This window comes from Pinus tabuliformis, chromosome Q (genome assembly GCF_031772625.1).
Source record: "Pinus tabuliformis cultivar Carrire ecotype Pingquan chromosome Q, CPIR1, whole genome shotgun sequence".
Lineage (NCBI taxonomy): Eukaryota > Viridiplantae > Streptophyta > Pinopsida > Pinales > Pinaceae > Pinus > Pinus tabuliformis.
The window spans coordinates 119690543-119711748 of record NC_142296.1 but is presented as its reverse complement, the minus strand read 5'-3'; the positions used below and the strand labels follow the sequence as shown (position 1 = coordinate 119711748).

Below are 21206 nucleotides of genomic sequence, written 5' to 3'. Positions count from 1 at the left end.
TTCACATCCCGTCTGATGATAATCTTCCTACTACTTGGAATGTAGATCCTGTATGCCTTGGACGTTTCGCTGTAACCAACGAAATATCCCTTCTTTGTAGTCGAATCCAACTTGGTGTGTTTATCATCTGGAACGTGACAGTACGCCATGCTGCCAAAAATCTTGAAGTGCTCGACTTCTGGCTTCTTTCCTGTAAAAACCTCCTCTGGTGTCATCTTCCCAATGCTTTGTGTGGAACCCTGTTTTGAATGTATACTGCTATACTACATGCCTATGCTCAAAGATGTCTAGGCATGTCTTGGTCATACAACATCTCCCTTGCCACTCTAACTATCGTCCTATTATTCCTTTCTATAACCCCATTCTGTTGCGGGTCATATGGAGCTGTCCACTCTCTCTTGATGCCCTCTTTTGCAAAGAACTCCTTGAAATCCTTCTCATTGTACTTGCCTCCATTTTCTATCCAAAGAACCTTTATCTTCCTCCCTGTCGTGTTCTCCACAAGAGCCTTAAACTCGTAGAAGCAATTGAAGACTTCACCCCTTGTCTTCAAGAAGTATATCCAAGTCTTCTTGGAGAAGTCATCAATGAAGGTCACGAAATACTCTTAACCCCTGAGAGATTTTGTAGACAATGGGCCACATATATTATAATATATCAGGTCTAGCACACCCTTGGATCTACTGTCACTCCTTGGAAATGTTGCTTTCGCAAACTTCTCAAGCATGCATCCCCTGCACACATCTTTGTGTTCTGTGCTTATTTCTAGAACTCCCGTTCGGCCTCTCTGAGCAATTTGAGTGCTTTATGATGGATATGTCCCATCCTCCTATGCCATAATTCTCCCATGTCTCTGGTAATGTTGCTTCTCACCCCAATATGTTTCACTGACTTCCAATCTCGGTGTTTTATTTACACCATCGGCCCTCGAAAGTAGACATCATATCCCTTATCTCGAAGAGCATAAATTGAAAACAGGGTCATCCATGCAACACCTCCGTAACATGAGTACTCTTGCCTGACTCCCTCTGAGAGGTAATTGTCCCTCTCCCAACTGGTGTACACTTGGACTTATCTCCCATTTGAATCTGGAAGCCTATATCCTCTTCCTTGTAATTGGAAAAGTATTCTCTAACCCTTCTCATGTGACATGACGCCCCACTATCAATATACCCAACCCCTATCGAGGTAGAGCTAGAGAGGCAAGCTATGAAAGCAAACTCATCCTCAAGTCTTGAAGATAGCTTGTTAATATCCGCCGCTGAAGCTGCTCTCTATTGCTTCTTCTTATTACCCTTCTTCCTATTTGGACATTGATTGACATAGTGTCCTTGTTGACCGCATCCAAAACACTTTATTTTACTCAAGTCCTTTTTCTTCTTCTCTCCCTTTGACCCTTTACTAGAGCCCTTCTTGGCCTTTCCCTTTCGTGTTAGGGCCTCATTCTCGTCATCCTCGCATTTCGGGGTTTCATTGCTACTATTGCCATTGACAAGATTCAGTCTAAGCTCTTCCTGAGTGAAATCGCTCCACAAACGATGCCAAATCGATAGTTTGTCTTGTCCATTGATCACTTGAATGAGTACATCCCGTCGCGTTGAGAACCCATTCGAGGCCGTTCTCACGAGCTTATCATTAGTTAATTGATCTCTGACTGCTGTCAACTCTTCCTTGACAAGTGGAACTTTGGTGAGGTAACTAACAACCCTTTCACCCTTATTCATTCAGGTATTTCTCAGCTTCTCTCTGAGAATCAACTTCTTGTTAACGGTAACACCCTGGAACATATTTAGAATGGTGTCCAACATCTTCTTTGTTGCATCCAAATCTGAAATATGTGGAACAATATGATCCTTGACCTCGTGTAGGATTATTCTCCTTGCCTTGGCATATTCCTTCTTGTATGCTAGAAGCTGCGTTGCATCTGTTGGCATAACTATAACACTGGTCACATATTCCTTAAGACCATTCCCTTCCAACAACAATGAAATTTAGGCTTTCCAGACACCAAAGTTAGAAGCTTCATCCAATCTGTCCTGATCTCTTAAGTTTGCTGAAGCCATTTCTGAAAACCCTCAGAAAATAGACAAATTCCAAATAAACATGAAGAAGTCAAATTGGGTTTTATAAACCCTCAATTTCTCTCCTCGTGTTCTGCACTTAGCCTCTTCTTCCCTTAGATCAACGCTTCATTGAGTTCCTCTGATACCATGTGAAAATTATGTTGTAGTTATTGGTGATATTATTCTATTTTTAAAGATTATTTTCCTTCTGTAAATTAGCTTACGACAAATACTGAATAAAACCACAACTGCAATTTCACCAAAAATTAATGACAAGAACTGAGAAAATAATGCACACATAAAAATTGGACACTTATATTTTGGACAAAGTAGTTCCTAGAAAAACCTTGAATGGAAAACCAATTTTCAAATTAGGGCTTTATTATTAGTATCTTTAACAATAAATCTGCAATAGAGAAATATAATTTGCTTGCTTCTCACTGGCAAAGCTTTGGAAAAATTATTTCTTCACTTCTGCAAGTTAAATCGACCCTTTGGAAGCTAATTGACCCATTGAAAGCAACTTGACCCACCTCTTGCAATTCACACTGCCTTGGATTGGCTATTCGCACTGCCTCAGCCAACTCAGACTACCTCTGGGAAATTATTTCGGCAAGATAATCTGCCTCCAACGACTTACTAAAGCCACTTGCACCACCTCAGTCAATTCATATTTCCTTTTGGTAATTCGATGTATGACTTCGACAACTCGCACTGGATAAATTGGGTATTCACTTTGGAAATTCGGCCTCCCTTTGTAGAAATAAATCGGTTTCCTTCTGTCTCTCAGAAACTGGAAGCAACTGTGAAGAATTCTCTCTAGCAAACTCCTCCTCAACCATTACTATTGAAACCCTCGCTAGTGTCTCCCATGCTATCACTTCGCCCTTGCTATCACTGCAAATGTATTGTTCGAATGATCTCTAAAGGCCCCATCGATCTCCTCTTATAATCTCTTGTTGATGAATCAACGACCATGATCAAGTCTTGAAAATAGCTCGTTAATATTCGCCGCTGAAGCTGCTCTCTGCTGCTTCTTCTTATTACTCTTTTTCCTATTTGGACATTGACTGACGTAGTGTCCTTGTTGACCGCATCCAAAACACTTGATTTTACTCAAGTAATTTTTCTTCTTCTCTCCCTTTGACCCTTTACTAGAGCCCTTCTTGGCCTTTCCCTTTCTTGCTAGGGCCACATTCTCGCCATCCTCGTGTTTCTGGGTTTTACTGCTACTATTGCCATTGACAAGATTTCGTCTAAGCTCCTCCTGAGTGAAATCGCTCCACAAATGATCCCAAATCGATAGATTATCTTGTCCATTGATCACTTGAACGAGTACATCCCATCGTGTTGAGAACCCATTCGAGGCCGTTCTCACGAGCTCATCCTCAGTTAATTGATCTCTGACTGCTGTCAACTCTTCCTTGACAAATGGAACTTTGGTGAGGTAACTAACAACATTTTCACCCTTATTCATTCAGGTATTTCTTAGCTTCTCTTTGAGAATCAACTTCCTGTTAAAGGTAACGCCCTGGAACATCTTTAGAATGGTGTCCAACTTCTTCTTTGTTGTATCCAAATCTGCAATATGTGGAACAATATGATCCTTGACCCCGTGTAGGATTATTCTCCTTGCCTTGGCATATTCCTTCTTGTATGCTAGAGCCTAGAACCTGCGTTGCATCTATTCGCATAGCTATAACACTGGTCACATATTCCTTAAGGCCATTCCCTTCCAGCAACAATGAAATTTTGGCTTTCTAGACACCAAAGTTAGAAGCTCCATCCAATCTGTCCCGTTCTCTTAAGCTTGCTGAAGCCATTTTTGAAAACCCTCAGAAAATAGACAAATTCCAAATAAACATGAAGAAGTCAAATTGGGTTTTATAAACCCTTGATTTCTCTCCACGTGCTCTGCACTGAGCCTCTTCTGCCCTTAGATCGGCGCTTCACTAAGTTGCTCTAATACCATGTGAAAATTATGTTGTAGTTATTGGTGATATTCTTCTATCTTTAAAGATTATTTTCCTTCTATAAATTATCTTACGACAAATACTGAATAAAACCACAACTGCAATTTCACCGAAAATTAATGTCAGGAACTGAGAAAATAATGCACACATAAAAATTGGACACTTATATTTTGGACAAAGTAGTCCCTGGAAAAACCCTGAAGGGAAAACCAATTTTCAAATGAGGGCTTTATTGTTAGTATCTTTAGCAATAAATTTGCAATGGAGAAATACAAAGCTTTGGAAAAATTATTTCTTCACTTCTGCAAGTTAAATTGACCCTTTGGAAGCTAATTGACCCACTAAAAGCAACTTGACCCACCTCTTGCAATTCACACTGCCTTAGATTGGCTACTCGCACTGCCTCAGCCAACTCACACTACCTTTGGGAAATTATTCCGGCAAGATAATCTGCCTCCAACAACTCACTAAAGCCACTTGCACTACCTCAGTCAATTCATATTTCCTTTTGGTAATTCGATGTATGATTTCGACAACTCGCACTCGATAAAATGGGTATTGACTTTCTAAATTCAGCCTCCCTTTGCAGAAATAAATCGGTCTCCTTCTGTCTCTCAGAAATTGGAAGCAATTGTGAAGAATTCTCTCTGGCAAACTCCTCCTCAATCACTACTATTGAAACCCTCGCTAGTGTCTCCCACGCTATCAGTTCTCCCTTGCTATCACTGCAAATGTATTGTTCGAATGATCTCCAAAGGCCCCATCGATCTCCTCTTATAATCTCTTGTTGATGAATCAACGACCATGATCGAATCCAATGTTTTAAAACTCCAGCTCGGACTCCCACTCAGTATCAACTCGGTCGGCTCGATTTCAATGACTCGATCGTTGTAAAAAATACATTAAATATTTATCTTTTATAAAAACACATAATTTTAAAGATTTTCATTCATGTTTCCAAACACACAACATTAGAATATAGATAGAAGACAACATATGATCAAAGTAGGCTCATGAATATAGCCATTATATTAAAATGGCACCCAGTGCACTGTCCAATACATACACGATGATGATATAGAGATCAAAACAAAAACACATAACCAAGGAGGCTAGAAATGGCCTCTACAACAAAAGTCTGTGACCAGTACTATTGGCTACTGCTAGAGTTGCCAACATCATCTGGCTTAGTGTTACTTGGGAGCGGGAGCGACATTTTCGGAAGCTTCCGGTTTGGGAGCGAATCCTGGAGGAGTTCGACAATCAATGTCACTAACATCAAGGTACATAGAGGGATTGGTGCTCTTGATTAAATACGAGTTCCATACCCTAATACATGACAAAATTCAATAGAAACATTGTGATCCCCCAATCCTGAAATCCTGAAAAACCGATAAGTTTGCTGGATTTTGAATGAAATCTAAAATTCTACTTTCTCCATATGAAATCCAATGAGGCCGGAACCACTCTCAAACATCCCGAGTCATTTCATGGTAATGTTAAGAATTCAAGTAAAAGGATGAAAATGAAGATTAAGGAGAATGTCACTTTTACTTTAAGAATTTAACATTACCATGAATAGCATAGCCTTAGTAGGGCAGTATGATCAAATACTAGGGTTTGGGAGAGGGGAATGGACGCCAAAGACCAGCAAACTAATTCATAAACCCCTTTGGAGTCCCCCACACTTAGAAAAATTAAAAATATCAAGAAAAGGCATGTTTTTATGTTTCACTGGCCACTGTCAGCGACCCATCCGACCGAATCGAATTTTTTGCCGGATTGAATTTTTTTTTTTTCTACTCGGACCAACTCGGCCGAGTTGGTTCCGGGCCGGCCGGATCTTAAAACAATGATCGAATCACAATCGACGGCGAAGATCTTATTAACTTCCTCAAATCACTTTGCTAGAAGTCTCTAGAGCAAAATTGATTTGTTTCAAGTAATCCCGATTAATCAACCCATTTCCCTAAGTTAGGCTTTAGGAAAAGAATTAAAACTGGTTAATTAAATTTAATTAAGACATTTCACTTAGAAACTTTTTTGGGTATTGAAGATAATTAATTCACCTGTGTTCCTAGCCTGACAGACACCATTTGAGACTAGAACACCTGTCCAAGGTACAAAAGCTAACAAAAGGGTCTATACGCTCTCCATCTTAGGCCAATCCACTAGAAACAAACTAAGGCCCTAGACCTTAAGGCTTAGATCCATAAAGGATACTTGGTTTGATGATCATGCCGAAGAGGTGAATCTTGGATGAGATATCATGGATGTGACTTTGAAACCGCTTTGTCTCAAGAAGGGCAAGGGAGTCATATCCATTGTTCGTCCAAGTCTAAAAAGCATGGTTCAGATTGAAATGAGTTCCTAACATTTGGGCCCCAAATTAGGCATGGGTTGCGATGGTCTCGATCTTTGCGACTTAGAAGTGTTGGTTAGAGAGTGCACTTCGACACATTGTAGATCAAAACCTTAGTCTTAGGTCAACTATCAACTATTGAAAGTCACAAAAGCTGGACAGGGCATCAATATGTCTTTGCAGCCCATTGGGTGTGGAGGCTAGGAGGATCACATCATCAGCAAATAGAAGCAACATGGTGTAGAAGAAAACCATCCATGTCCTATATTGTGCTCCTGGAGAAAAGACTCTAACTCATAAATGTAAATCCCAAAAAGTTCATGCATAAACGATATGATAACTCGGAACTACAAGTGTGGATATCTTAACTTGTATGGAGATTCTTTGAAACTCGTTAGTTTCCATATTTACAAATCACTCACACACACACACACACACACACACACATAAGCCAAAAGTTTACTTTAACCCTCATGTTGTGTCATGCTGAAATATTGTGTCCTTTGTATTATTGCTTGCATGTTGCAATTTAGTTTGCATAACATTGCAATGTAAGGTCTCAATCTTGCAGATCTTGCATGGTCTTTACTCCCCAAAACATTGGGTTGTAGGGGTCTTCACTTCCTGCAATATTGGCTTGTGGCACAACTTTTTATTCTGTGCAAGGTTTCAATGCTTACAAAATTTCATGCAGTAGCTGATCTCTATGGCTTCACAGCTAGACTATAAGAGGAGATAGACATTTGCACACTTCTACGGCATGCTCTCTAGCTAGTTCTCTGTAATTGCTAGATAATAAATAAAAGGATTAAATATTTGTGAGGAGGGTGCATGCAGTCTATGCTTGATCTATATTCGTGTGTTACTGCAAAATGCCTTTTGATTCTACTAGGTTTCTAAACTTGCACTTTGGATATTGTTTGCATGCCTTACCCAGCATTTCTTACGTTTGAGTGGAGGAGACCAGGAAAGTAAGTGGAAATCACTTTGAGTAAAGGAAATGAGTAAAAGACTTATTTCTGTTCTAGGAAAGTTTAAAGTATATGTTGCAAACAAGAAAGGAAATGCTTCGAAAAGACATCCAATAGAAGGAACTTACCAAACAACTGTGGATTTCAATGTTTCCCATGAAAATGTATATTGTGTATGGTTGAGGATACTTAATTCCTTTGGTCTAGTTTTTACCAATTTCAATGGAGTTATAATTATCCAAGACTTGTACGCATATTTTGTGGATCACGGTAGCAGTGTGATCTGCTTTCTTTTATTGGTTTTCTATTCTAACTTTATCTATCCATATCCAGGGTGGAATATATTTCTTCAGGAACAGTGACAGAAAAGAGTTTTAGCTTTGATTGGGTTTGTAAGGAAGGTCCTACAGTGACATGAAATTATTGACCATAGAAAAAGTTGTCAAAAGTAACTAAATAGGATGCTTGATGTTATGGTGCCTTTCATTGAAGTAAACTGAGTCTAATTTATGTTTTACAGGCTAGGGTTATGTGTACCAGAGATATTGGTCTCTACACCTGAGCGGCTTTCCAACCTAATTGCATTAAAGGCACTTGATATATCAAGTATCTCTTTCCTGGCAAGCTCCTTTACCCAATTTATGCCCTGATGCTTTCCTTGTATATTCATGCAATAATTGTGTGGGTTTGAGCTATTTTATATTTGATAGGCTTTCTCCTGTTCCTTAAATGATCCCTTGTGTGATGAAACTGTTGTCCATTTAACCTGATTCATTACTTGATATGTATCACTTTTCTTAATGGTGCATTCTTTCAATTAGATTCCTGTTGTCTATTTTATACTCTATGTAATATGAATTTTCAATAAGTGGAACTATGAAAGGGATGCTATGCCTTATGACCCTTACAACTCTTTTTGCAAGATGCTATGCCTTATGACCCTTATAACCCTTTTTGCAAGATGCTATGCAGCATACTTTATTGATGGTTAAAATTCAAGAATAATCGGGTCATCATACATCATACTGGGAAGAAACCACAGTTACTGTAAATGCATGGAATTTTTGTTGCTCCCCTTGAAATGCAACTTTCATGATTAGGTAAAACTGCAGGCTTCTTTTATTTTGTAATTCGAGTTAAGGTAGACTCAAAGGAACAGTAGTCTTGAGGTAAAATTGTAGAAGAATATAGGACCTTGTGGCATATAAAATTATAAATACAAGATCCTTAGAGCTTGTGTCTGCATTTGCTTGGACATTCATCGCATATCTGTTTGATAATTACTAGCACATTTCTGGAATCTGGCTTCCGTTATGATAACACTTCTTGCTATCTTTCTCTTTTAAATCTGTTTTTTTCATTCAGCAGATGGCCCAGTACATGAACAGTCTTCTCAGCATAGTGACTGAAGACAGATATTGTACTTGGCTTATCTCCTACTTCTTTCAGTATTCAGCAGATTCTAAAACAACCTCATGATGAGGGGCAACAGAGCTGAGTAGAGGCATCATAACCCATCAGCTCATATTATTGGCCTCTTCTATATCTTGAATGTTAATAGTGGGATGCTAATGGCTTACCCCAGTTTCCTTTACCTTGTGGTCTTAACTCCCCATCTTGTACAAAACACCTATCATTAAATTGTTTGCCTTATTTTTTCCTACCATTTAATTTTGGAGATGCTTGAAGCATTCCCTTGTCTTTTGCTTTGTATCTACTACTTTGACATTCTCATTAAATGACAGTGCTTACTATTTCATCACATTTCAGCTCCTTTTGTGCAGCACATTCCTGATTTGAGTGGCAAATGCTTCCTTCCTTGCAGAAAAAACGTTCACTTCCTATTTCTGCTTTTACTCCTCAAGAGTTGTATAAATCAAAATTATAATGTATTTCTGTTTGCGAGGTATATTTTTGAGCTTAATGGGATAAGAAAGCTATCCTTTTTTACATCCATGATCTCACCGTTCAGTGCTCTCATAAACCTAAGAAACATGTGAAAGATTTCACAAAACTTTTATTCTAACCAACTTGCTGGCCATGGCCTCAAGAAATGATAGCTCTTTCCCTCTCTGCAATGTTATGATTCATATCATGTCTATGGTGCAGACACACAAAAATTTACTCTGAATATGTATTGTTAGTGCTTGAAACTGCCCGGTAACAAGGTAATTAGGAATCAGATCACTGTTACCATAAATCTGGTTCCTCTATGCTTTGGGCTAGTGCATGCTAGCCCCAGGAAGGGACCTCCCCGGTCGATTTGAGATGAAAATATTACACTAACCTGCAAAGAACAGTCTCGGATTTGCAAAAAACATACTGCTGGAAATTAAATTTCTGCATATTAAATAAGCAGATTTACACATAATATTGACCTCATTTTTCATGCAAATCTGGGATTTGTACTTTCGACTCTGTAAGTAATACTGCTGTGATACACCCTAGTTGTCTGGGAATAGGAAAGGTAAGATTGGAGCATGTCCTCTTGAAATGTCTTTGCAGCTGATGCATGCAAATCCCATCGATAGGGCATGCTTAGTCAATTGGAAAAATGCAAGACTCACCCAAAATAAACCAATGGAAAACCACCTCAGGTAGACATCAAATGGTGCACCCTGCTGATTTCTTAAAACCAATGCCTAGGTAAATATATCAGATCTAGATTTACACCACTGGAATTCTTTAACCAAATAAAGTTGCAGTAAAACTTAGAAAAGCAAGAAAAAATAGGAAAAAAAGCAAATCTCATGCATGCACAAATTTTCTGCTCTTCAACATCGGTGCATCATTCAAATAACTTTCAAACTAACAGAGCCCCCATTCTGGGAAAATGGCTCTGAGAAAAAGTAGAAACGAAACCCAGCAAACCTAAACTTCCAGCCCTCGTAAATCTGCCCCCGATCACCTCTATGCTGGACCGTATGGTCTGTATGGCCTGCAAATTAATGGCTGCCCTCTCCTTCCCTGCTACTGCAATTCTTCTCCTTGCCTCAAAGATGAGAAGATCCTTTTTATTTTCAACAACATTATCAGGTTCCTCTCGTCCCGTCTGCTCTCTCTCCCGTCCTGTCTGCCCTCCTCTCGTCCCATCTGCTCTCTCTCCTGTCCCGTCTGCCCTTCTCCCATAGGCTCTCCTCCCGTCTTGTCAGCGCTCCTCTCGTCCCGTCTGCTCTCCCCGTCCCGTCTGCTCCTCGTCCCGTATGCCCTCCTCCCGTCGGCGCTCATCCCGTCTTGTCTGCCCTCCTCCCGTCGGCTCTCCTCCCGTCCCGTCTGCCCTCCTCTTGTCGGCTCTCCTCTCGTCCCGTCTGCTCTCCTCGTCCCGTCCGCTCCCCGTCCTGTCTGCCCCCCTCCTGTCGGCCCTCCTCCCATCCCGTCTGCTCTCTCTCCCGTCCCGTCTGCTCCCCGTCTTGTCTGATCCCCGTCCACAGCCCCTGTCTGCAGTCCACAACCGTCGTCCGCAGCTCATAGTTTTTCCGGGTAGCTGGAGACGGTCCAAAACGTTTTGGCGATTTTTGGTGAATCCAATTCGGATCCCCAATTCTGTGGTTCCGACCTGTACTAGGTGTAGCGGGGTGCCATCGTAGGGTGCAGACAGTTCAAGGATTACCACAAACTTTCTCTTCAGCCACCATGACAGAGCAACAACACAACAAGGACCCCGGGGAAGCCGAAACGCTGCTGTCCAAAGATTTCAACAACAGAGGTCTGCTAAAGTACTTACAGCAGTGCCACAATAAAGATGATAATATATACAGCCCCACCGACATTGCATTAGAAACAGATTTTGCTTTCTGTACATCCCAAATTAGACAAATTATGAGGAAAATGGAACACCTAGAGACGGAAAATCGCAGGCTGCGAGCCGACATCGGCACTTTGTCAAACAGAGTTCTATCGGTAGAGGGAGACAACGCATCTATCAGAAAAACACTGCAGGAATACCGAGAACAAAGTGCGGGGCAAAATTTTGACGAGATTTTACAGCTAGAGATCAGAGATCTTAAAAGCAAACAGGAGGAAATTAGATCCCAACAAATGTCCTTTAAACAGGAAACGGAGTCGCATATCAGCACATGGGCACAGGTGGTCAAAGGAAAGGACAAGACTCCTCCGCTCATAGCGGTGGAGGAAGTAGTGCAGGCAAAGCTCGTGGAGGAAAGAACCCGATGAGCAAGAGAATTAAATCTTAAGGTAAGAGGACTCCCTACACCTCCCCCCTCAACGGACCTAATGGAACTGGGGAACAGGTTTCTATGCGACACTCTCGACATACCAGACATAACCTTGGACAAAGCTTGGATAGGACAGGACTCTACCCTCTTCCTCAGGTTCCGTGACTAGTTGGATAAACTTCGGGTACTTCGAGCCAAGAGGAAGCTTTTCTCTCTTCCGAATAAAGTGTTTTTGGATGAAGACCTCACAAGAGCTCAAGTAACTGAATTGAAACAGGCCAGGGAATAGGTTGCAGCAGTAAGACAGGTAGGGAAATGGGCAGTGATTAGAAACCTTCGGGTAGTTATTTGGGACACCTTCCCCCCAGGATGGGCATCCCGTTCAGGTAGCTCCCAATGACGGGCCCGAGCGGAGAGGAGGCGGGGCACGGATTTCTCAGTTCACTGCTGGAATGGCAATGGCTCCTTGAGGTCTTCACCAGGTCTACTTTATGAAGCCCTTAGCTTAGTAGACATCCTCTTGGTTACCAAGACTCATCCGAGCCCAGTCCGACCTCTCCCCGACATTACAGGATACCAGTGGACTGCAGTTTGCAGATAGGAGACACGGAGTTCAGGAGGTGTCAGGGGATCAGGGGGTGTTGCTTGCTTCGTCCGTGATAGCCTCAGGAGCAGAGTATCAATGGTTGCGATCGATGAGTATGCCAGATTCATGTGGATTCAGATCAGAGCTAGAACATCACCTTCGAGAGACATTTATGTCGCAGTCTGTTACTTCCCACTTATCTTGTCTTCCTACGCTATTCACAATAGCTTAGACGGAGACCCTTTTACAGACCTGTACTCTGACATCACCAGGTTTTCGGCAGTAGGGGACGTCATTCTCACGGGGGACTTCAATGCCCGGACCAAAGACCTCCAGACTCCTATGCACGACCGGACAGAGGATATATTTTGCACTCGGGGGATTGACTCGACCACGATCGGCATGCACCAGACCTTCGAGGATCACTTGGGACCCACCACAGCCTATGGGAGATATCTGCTACAGTTGGGAGAATCTCATGAGCTGGTAATTCTGAATGGCCTACCATGTTTCCCATCCTTGCACTTCTTTACCTGCAGACCATTTGGAGGCGGGGCAAGTGTGGTTGACTACGCTATTGCAAACCCAGATCTCCTCCCTTACATCAAAAATTTCTCGATCACCCCCATCCCTCTCGCAGATCATGCACTTCTCTCACTCTCTCTGCAGTTTGACCTCCCGAATCCATCTCCTACTCTTCCCCACAGCCCTCCCAGGACCACCTTCCGATTTGAGGAGGGTGACCCTGATCTCTTCTCCTCTATCCTCAGACAGACACTCCCATCGGGGTCCCAGTTCGCCTCTCTTAGCTCCGCCAAGGACAAATGCCAGTGCCTCTCATATGCAATCTCGGAAGCTGCGCTCCAATTCTTCCCCCATTCTACCCGTACTGCCACCACCTCCCACAAACCGGGAAATTGCCTTATGAATAAATGGTATGACCAGGAATGCAAGTCTATGCATCAAGACCTCCGACATGCATTCCGGAACTCCTTATCAACATACCCAGACCTCTGTTCAGCCTACCGTCGCCTCCTTCGCCGCAAGAAGCGCCTTTTCATTGCCCATAGGAGACAGGTCCTTTCTACTCTTCTCCTTTGCTCCCCTAAAGATTTCTGGGGGACCATCCTTTCCCGGCGCTCAACTACCCCTGTCGACCTTGATCCTGCCTCAATGTTCTCTCACACCTCCCAGCTTTACGACATTCCTGGGCAGTCTCTGATTCAGGTTTCCTCCCCCCCCACCTCCTGCCAGCTTTTCTTCGACAAAGATATCAGAGAGGCAATACGGACAATGAATAGCAGCAGGGCAGCAGACGAAGAAGGCTTCCAGGCAAAATTCTTCAAGCATGGACTTCGCCCCCTAGTAGGATATCTGGTGGACCTTGTCAACTAGGTGGTTCGGGATGGATTTCCGGATGGTTGGTCACACCACATCATCTACCCGATCCACAAGTCAGGGCCTACTTCCGACCCCAATAACTACAGGACAATCATGGTTGGGCACACATTCTCCAAGCTATATGCTACAGCACTCCACAGGATACTCCCATTTCCTTGAGCAGAGACAACTCAGGGTCAAGGGCCAAGCAGGATTCCGCCCAGACCACCAGACGCTCGACCACATCCTTACTCTTCGTGTGATGATTGAGGAGGCTAGGCGTCGATCCTCTAAAGTGTACTGCTGCTTTGTAGACTTTCGGAAGGCCTTTGACTCAGTCCCGAGGGAAGATCTTTTCCAGAGGCTAAGAGAGATTGGAATTTCCTCGACTCTTTTGACAACTATCATGCGCCTCTATGAGGCCATCCTTGGCTGTCTCCGCACAGTCGGAGGAATGTCGGATTTCATCCGAAGCACCATTGGAGTCAAGCAAGGATGCCCCCTTTCTCCTACTTTATTCGGGATCTATATCAATGAGCTTGAGTCCTTCCTCCGGGAGCATATCCAGGATACAAATGGGTGTCTTCTTCACCAGGTCTTGATTTCCATCCTCCTCTTCGCAGACGATATTGCCCTTATTGCCTCCTCCCAAGAAGGCCTTCAGAGATAGCTGGATGCTCTCGCAGCTTTTTGTGACCGGAGGCATCTAACTGTGAACTTGGGTAAAACCAAAGTGATTATCTTCAATGGAGTCAAGAAAACCTCGGACTTCCACTTCTTATTTAAAGGAGAAGAGATCGAGATTGTCAACACCTACACATATTTGGGAGTTCAGTTTTCAGGGCCTCGCTTTAGCTTGCGGCTAACCCTTCAGCCTCGGATCAATAAAGGATATGGCTCCCTAGCCCTTCTGGAGAGGCAGTGTTTCTGACACCATTTCCAGGACATCTCGTCCAAAATGAGCATCATGGACACTTTGATTCGCCCCACAGTGCTTTACGGATCAGAGATTTGGGGTCCCTCTCTCCTAGAGTCAGATTGGGCTTCAGTGGAGCGGGTCCAGACCCTCCTTTTGCGCCGTTTCATTAGGTGCAAGCAGACAGTTCCCCATCACATCATTCTAGCAGAGCTCGGGGCTCAAACTTTCTGCCTAGAGGTGATATTCAGGTTAGTGTCGCTCTTGCACAGGCTTCGAGGCCTGGCAGACGCAAGAAAGGGTCGTGACAGATACCCATATTTAGCATATTTCTCCTCGGAGAACATCACCCGTATGGCTGATCCAAATGTTGCTACACCGGTGTGACAAAGCTTCTGGAGGCTTCAGGAATCCATATTGACCATCTCCATCCTTTTCAGTACTCTCTGAATGCTCCAGGCCACCTCCTTCCCAATTAGCAAGAGCTGAATAAAATCATTAAGGAGGATATTTACACACAATACATTCAGACTACATGGACCAATCCTCCCAATGGGTTGCGTCCAAAAATGGCCTTCTATGTGGAGCATTGCCTGGAGATCAGGGATGGGCTCATCATCAGACCCCAGTACACATTCCAACATTGGATGCATGCCCTTAGAATCCTCCTCGGGCAGCTCAGAGTTGGGTCTCACAGACTTCGGGTGGAGACAGATCACCACATCGATAGGGCAGATAGGATTTGCTAGCTCTGCCACTTACAAGAGATAGAGACAGAGACACACTTCATCTTCAGATGCCCTGCTTACTACGAGATTCGAGGTCGTTTCCATTGTCTCTTCAGGTCTTCTCAGACTTTGACTAGCTTCCTCAGATATGTTGATCAGAGATGCCTTGCACTTTATCTCCTGGAGGCCTTCAGACTTCGGGCCCGTTTTCTTCAGCGCCCCACCAGATCGGACACCACGCAGAAGATCACGAACTTCTTTAGGGCACTACCATTAGCGCGGAGCACCAAAAGAACCATTGACCGACCCACAGACACTGAGACCAGATCAGTACGATCCCTGGGGGGCTGACCCACTAGAGTGCACCAACGCTCCAGGATTGGATCCACCCCTGGGAGATGCCCTAAAACTTCCAGGCGATAGCAGCGACAGCCTAGTATGCCCACAGGACAACAGACTTTGACAAGCTTCTCTTAGTTTTCTTCTCTCGACCTCGGATGTTAGGAGTAGGGACTGGACAGGAGACTCTTACCCCCCCTTCTTCTTCTTCTTCTTCTCTTTCTCTGCTTCATCGCAGTGCTTTGTTTCGAAGTCGAGAGCTTCTAGCTTCTACATTTACATTTACTTAGATTATAGATGTATTTTCTGCTTTTACAAAGAAATGTTAAAGGGGACCATTTGGTCCACCGGCTTGGCATGATGTAATCATTGTAACCGACAGCCCCATTGACCTATTATGGTCATTTGTTGGACATTAATAAAATTATCTTATCTTATCTTATCTTATCTCTCTCTTTCTCAAAATTCTTCTTAAGAAAATAATTAAAATTTGTCTTCTCTTTCAACTAGCTTCCTTCTATAATTTTGAGTTGGGTCAAATCCCTAATCTCAATGGTGAAGATTAAATTTTATCTTGAGTTGAGATCAATGATCCAAAATTCAACTTAAATCACTAGTAACCAAACTTAGGCACTTTATTAAATTAAACTCACTTTATAAAAAGACATTCACTTTATTAATTAATTAATAAAGTGAACTCCTAAGAGTAAGAGTCATTTAATGACTATTCTCGCAACTTGGACACTTTGCTTTTGTGGAAATACCTGTCAAAGCTACAATCATCAACACTGCCTCTTAGTGAGGAAGGTATTCTCCATCACTCCAAGCTTATCTCGAAAGAAGACAAACTTTCCTTTCACCAAAGGTTTTGGTTAGTATGTTTGAACCTGTTCATTTGTTGGAATATACTGGAGCTTGATTGCTCCCTTCAGGGTCCTATCTTTGATGAAACTGTATTTGATCTCGATGTGTTTTGACTTGTCATGAAATACTGGATTCTTAGAGAGTTCCATGCAACTCTGATTGTCACAATGAATCACTGTAGCCTCGATCAAACAATTATGTAATCAACTTGCGTAATGGAACTGCTTCACAACTAACCAAATTGGTTGCCATATACTCAACTTTTGCCGAATTGAGTGCTACTGAAGTTTGCTTCTTGTTGAACTAGGAAATCATTGTAGACCCCAAACCGAAACAATAGCCAAAGGTGCTCTTCCGATCTGTATCACTCCCTGCCTAGTCTGAATCTAAATAGCCCTGCAGCTTCACCCCATCTCTATTGAGAAATGTAACTAGTATCGGTCTTCATAATTGTTGTTTAGCTCATGACATAATTCTTATGTATTTGTCAAAAAGAAAGAAAAAGAAAAATTATTGTAAAGATCAAAAGAAAATTATTTTTATAAGCATGGGTTTCATGCTCAATTTATTTTGTTTCTAGGTCTAAGCACCCATTGTGTGCTTCTAGGGTTTGTGTCATGAGTCATAGTCCTTGTCATCTTGTATTAGACCCTTCTTGGGCTTATTGTATCTAAGAATAAATTTAATTTTGTGTCAAAAATGTATGTTGTGCCTCCACCAAGTCAGCCTCATTGAAGGGATTCGACCACTTTGAAGAGACTATAAATAAGCTAGGCATTTGATCTATTTTGGCATTCATCCAAGTGAAGCTTGATTTGCAATCAAAAGGAAGTGCGAAGGCCTAAAGGAGTGAAAAAGACTTGAAGAAGAAGAAGAAACCCTAGCGAAGAAAGGAGGAACCCTAGCGAAGGAAAGAAGATTATTTCCTCTTGTTTCTGGCTCACATGTGCTAGATTTTGGGTTGTAGGAAGAGGTCGAAATTGCAGGTCTGCAGTAGAGGCCGAAATCTTGATGCAGAAGGGTGAAATCTGTGATTGATGTAGTATTGAAGAAGGTTGACTCTTGTTGACTATAAGCTAATCTTTGTCATCTTGGAAGGATGAGGTCTTTGTCTTGGTGGATTGGATGAGGTCTTTGTCTTGGTCAAAGGGTCTTGGTTGTCTCATTTGATTTGGTTCTAAAGGCAGAGGAGAATTTTTGGATTTTCCCCAAGAAGAGGGGTTTTGACCTGGATGAGAGCCTACATCCCCCGTCTTTGTTGTTTTGATCTTCATGCATTTATGTTTTGGTAGTTGCTTGATGATTAAAAGATAAAAGAAGACCTAAAAGAAGATAATAAGATTGCAAAGAAATCACAAGTAATTATCAAGATATGAAAATCTTTTTTCCTTTTCGGTTTTCTAACATGTTATCAAAGCTAATGTGAAGAAGGAAAAAGGCAGCTTGAAGATCAATAACTCTCATCATTTTAAGAAAGGATTCAAGAGAAGTTTTTAAGGCAGATCATAAGGAGAAGTGAAGTCTTATCTATTGAACCTTTTGAAGATCCATTGAAGGACTCCATTTGCTAGGAGGAAGTAAGTCTTGAGAGATCTTATAGAAGTCTTGAAAGGTAATATGCTGACTTGAAGAAGCAAGCTACAAGGATATCTAGACTCCTTCATAAGAGTAACATTGACTAGTTTACCTATGGCCACATCAATGAAATCCGAGAATAAACTTCAAGGAGCTGCTAACTTTAGAGCATGGAAATAATAATACAAGGATAAATCAAAGAACCTATAGATGATGTTGGAAAGGAGGAGTTCAAAGAAAATAACAAGATATCCATGAACCTAATTGTGGATGGAGTTAAAAGACAACTTGATTCCCTACATATCCACGCTAGATACTTTAAAGAAAATGTACGATGCTCTCTCCAAGTTATTTACAATCAAGAATATTGGACAAGTGGCAAGTCTAAAGAATGAACTTCGAACTGTCAAAATGACCAAAGATGATATAGTATCCTCCTACTTTGTAAGAATTGCCCGTATAAGAGATGAACTACAAGCAGTTGATGAAATAATTCCTGATAAGGAACTTGTGATTGCTGCCCTTCTAGGACTACCAAAGTCTTGGAATGCCTTTGTAGTTGGAATTAGTAGTTGGAAAAATTCTCCCTCCTTTGAAGAAATGTGGTTTGCCTGTACTCAAGAAGAAGCTTGTCTTTCCTTGATAGGAGGAAGGCAAGAAGATGAAGAAAACACCTCAAATGCCTATTCTTCCCATTTCAAGAAGAAAGGAGGAAATAAGAAATTTAAAGGGTCAAAGAAAAATCATGGGAAGATTGACCTTTCTAAAATAGAATGCTATCATTGTCACAAAATGGGACATTATAAGAACCAATGTCCCGAGAATCCTAAGAACAAGAAGAGATAGAGAGATCAAGCTATAATTGCCATTGATGAAGGTCCACCAAAGAAGAGCAAAACTAAGGACTTTGAGGTTAAATATTTATTCTATTAAGTCTTTAGGGATATTATCCCTTGTATATCCTATGCTTGTAGTATAGGTTATTGTTTTCAGGTGTTGTAAAGTTTCTTTTTGGTTTGACTCCAGGATCAATCATTGTTTTTTGATTTCTAGGGTTTATAGATCTAATATGTTTTGTTAGAAAATTCTTGAGTTGTTTTGATAAATTGGGGAAATCCCTCATAAAACTAAGTTAATGCAAGATCAAGAGGGAGCTTCCAACTTTTCACAAAAGGTCAGTGTTCCTTATTTCTTTCATTATTTTCTTGATTCCCTCTATACATATTTAGGTTTATTTTTGATGCCTGACTATAATCCTTTCCTTGTGTTTTCTTTGGAAAAAGGATTTCAGGCATATTCTAAAGAAGAAAGGATTGCGATTAGATTTAGAGGGAGCCTCCAAAAGAATGACTTGAGAAGCTTTGGTACAAAGAAAGCCCTTCAAGGTTTGTAAAGAAAGCAACTCAAGGTATGTTTAAAATCATAAGATTTGTAGCAAGTCCTTATCATAAAAGAAGGTACGATCATTTTGTCTTTAAAATTTGCTTTAATAACTCTCTCATCTCTAGGGTTTGGCTATAAAATCGTAAAGATTCTCTTGTTAAGGTGTTTAGATTAACTCAACCCTTATAATAACTATCTTTTGCTGTTTGTTCATTTTGGTTAAACCCTGACCTTTTGATTTGTTAGGGCATATGATAAAAACCCTAGCTTTTTAGGGTTTGATGATATTATCTAGAGTTTATGATCAAAACCCTAGTAAAAGTTGAAATAAGATTCTAGGACTTGAAACAGAAACCGTAGATGCTTCCGCAAATTGAAATCCTAATAAGGTTTAGGTTTGGAATATCCAAGGTTTATTTTCTTGTTTGAGATTTTTGATAACCCTAGATGCTCTCATTGATAAAGTTAACTTCATGTTCTTGTATATTTGTACTTGGTCGTATTTGTTGATAAGATTTGTAGGTACATAGTTTGCAAGAGGTTTTAAAGAGGTATGCCTACCTCATACTTGTTGATGACCTTATGATGATGTTGAACATGATGGAAAGAGGGAGTTATAAGAACCTTGATAACATTGAAGATTAAATTGATGTTTGAAAGATAACCTTGCTGCCATATGAAGATAAAGAATGAAGTTTTGGAAGGTCGAAGTTCTCCGATGATATGATGATGCAAAAGAAAAAGCCTGTATAGTCGGAAGAATAAAGTTGTTGATAAAATGATCCCCCTAGTTAAAGTTTGGATGAAGGAAAGTGTATATCCTCCATAATTGAGAGGAAGGACATGTTGTGTCAGCCATACGTATAGTAAGGAGAAAGTGAGATCAGAGAATAGCTAAAGCATTGCTGGTATTGATGTGTTGAAAATATGATTCAGTTGTTTTGAGAAGTGTTGAAGCTGAGTTTGGTGCTGTTGGTGAAGTTGGAAAAGAAAGCTTCTGTCGAGATTTGTTTGGATATTGTGATGACCTAAGCAACATCAAAATGGTTGAAGACCTCGAAGATTGTGCTAGCATATCGATAATAAGAACCAATATATTGGAAGAGATTGTGGTCGTGAGGCTACAGTATGTTCAGATGGATGAACAAGTAGTTGATGTGTTGATCTCTCCCTGAGAAGTTTGTATATTGGGATTGATGGATATCTTTGATTTGGTTGAGAGGAAGAGATAAGTACCATAAGCTGGTCGTATGATGGTAGTTGGGAGGACATCTTCGCCTGGTTGGTGTTGAGATCTCAGTTATAATTTGGCCTTGATGATGTCTTATGGAGGTTCGTTTTAGTGTTTGACGTTGATGATACCTAGATCCCTGTGAGGGTTGGTGTCTTGGCATGGAGGCCTAGATGGTATCTATATCCAGTTGGATTGATACCATGGCTATAGCCTGATGGTACCTGTCACCCACCACTTGTGGGTAGTGTATATGGGAGATTTTTTTTTCTCTTATATGGTCCTCAGCCGACAGCCAACAACCCCTTGCAGCCCCCAAATTGTTCGATGTGACATTTTCTCTGCCACCTGAGCCAACCATGTGGTCCCTCGCCCATCTATTATGAATGTATGTTTAAGGCGAGCCTCTCGACCCCAAAAGTATGACCTTTCATTGGTGTAGTTGAGTAGTTTTCCTTACTTGTTATGGACACTTTTGGGCATGAATTGGTGGGGGGATTCAATGAAAAGAGTGGGTTAGGTTTGTATTCTTGTCTCCATTGCCCGATTTCGTGGTTACCCTTGTATCCTAGTCCCATGGGATCTCCTTTACTAGCCATTAGCTTTAGGCTTGGCACTTCATGGGAAATCCCGATTTTGGTTGCGTGGTCTCGCTTCCCG

General features: G+C 41.5%; 1 protein-coding gene across 1 annotated transcript in view; it reads left to right on the top strand.

The window, feature by feature from the left end:
- LOC149218539 (P-loop containing nucleoside triphosphate hydrolases superfamily protein) overlaps positions 1-21206 on the top strand; it is a 254923-nt gene that overhangs the window by 110958 nt on the left and 122759 nt on the right. Inside the window, exon 4 of the mRNA XM_089384086.1 lies at positions 7890-7989. Within this exon, the coding sequence (XP_089240212.1) occupies positions 7890-7989 (100 nt within the window). The remainder of the gene's footprint in view (positions 1-7889; positions 7990-21206) is intronic.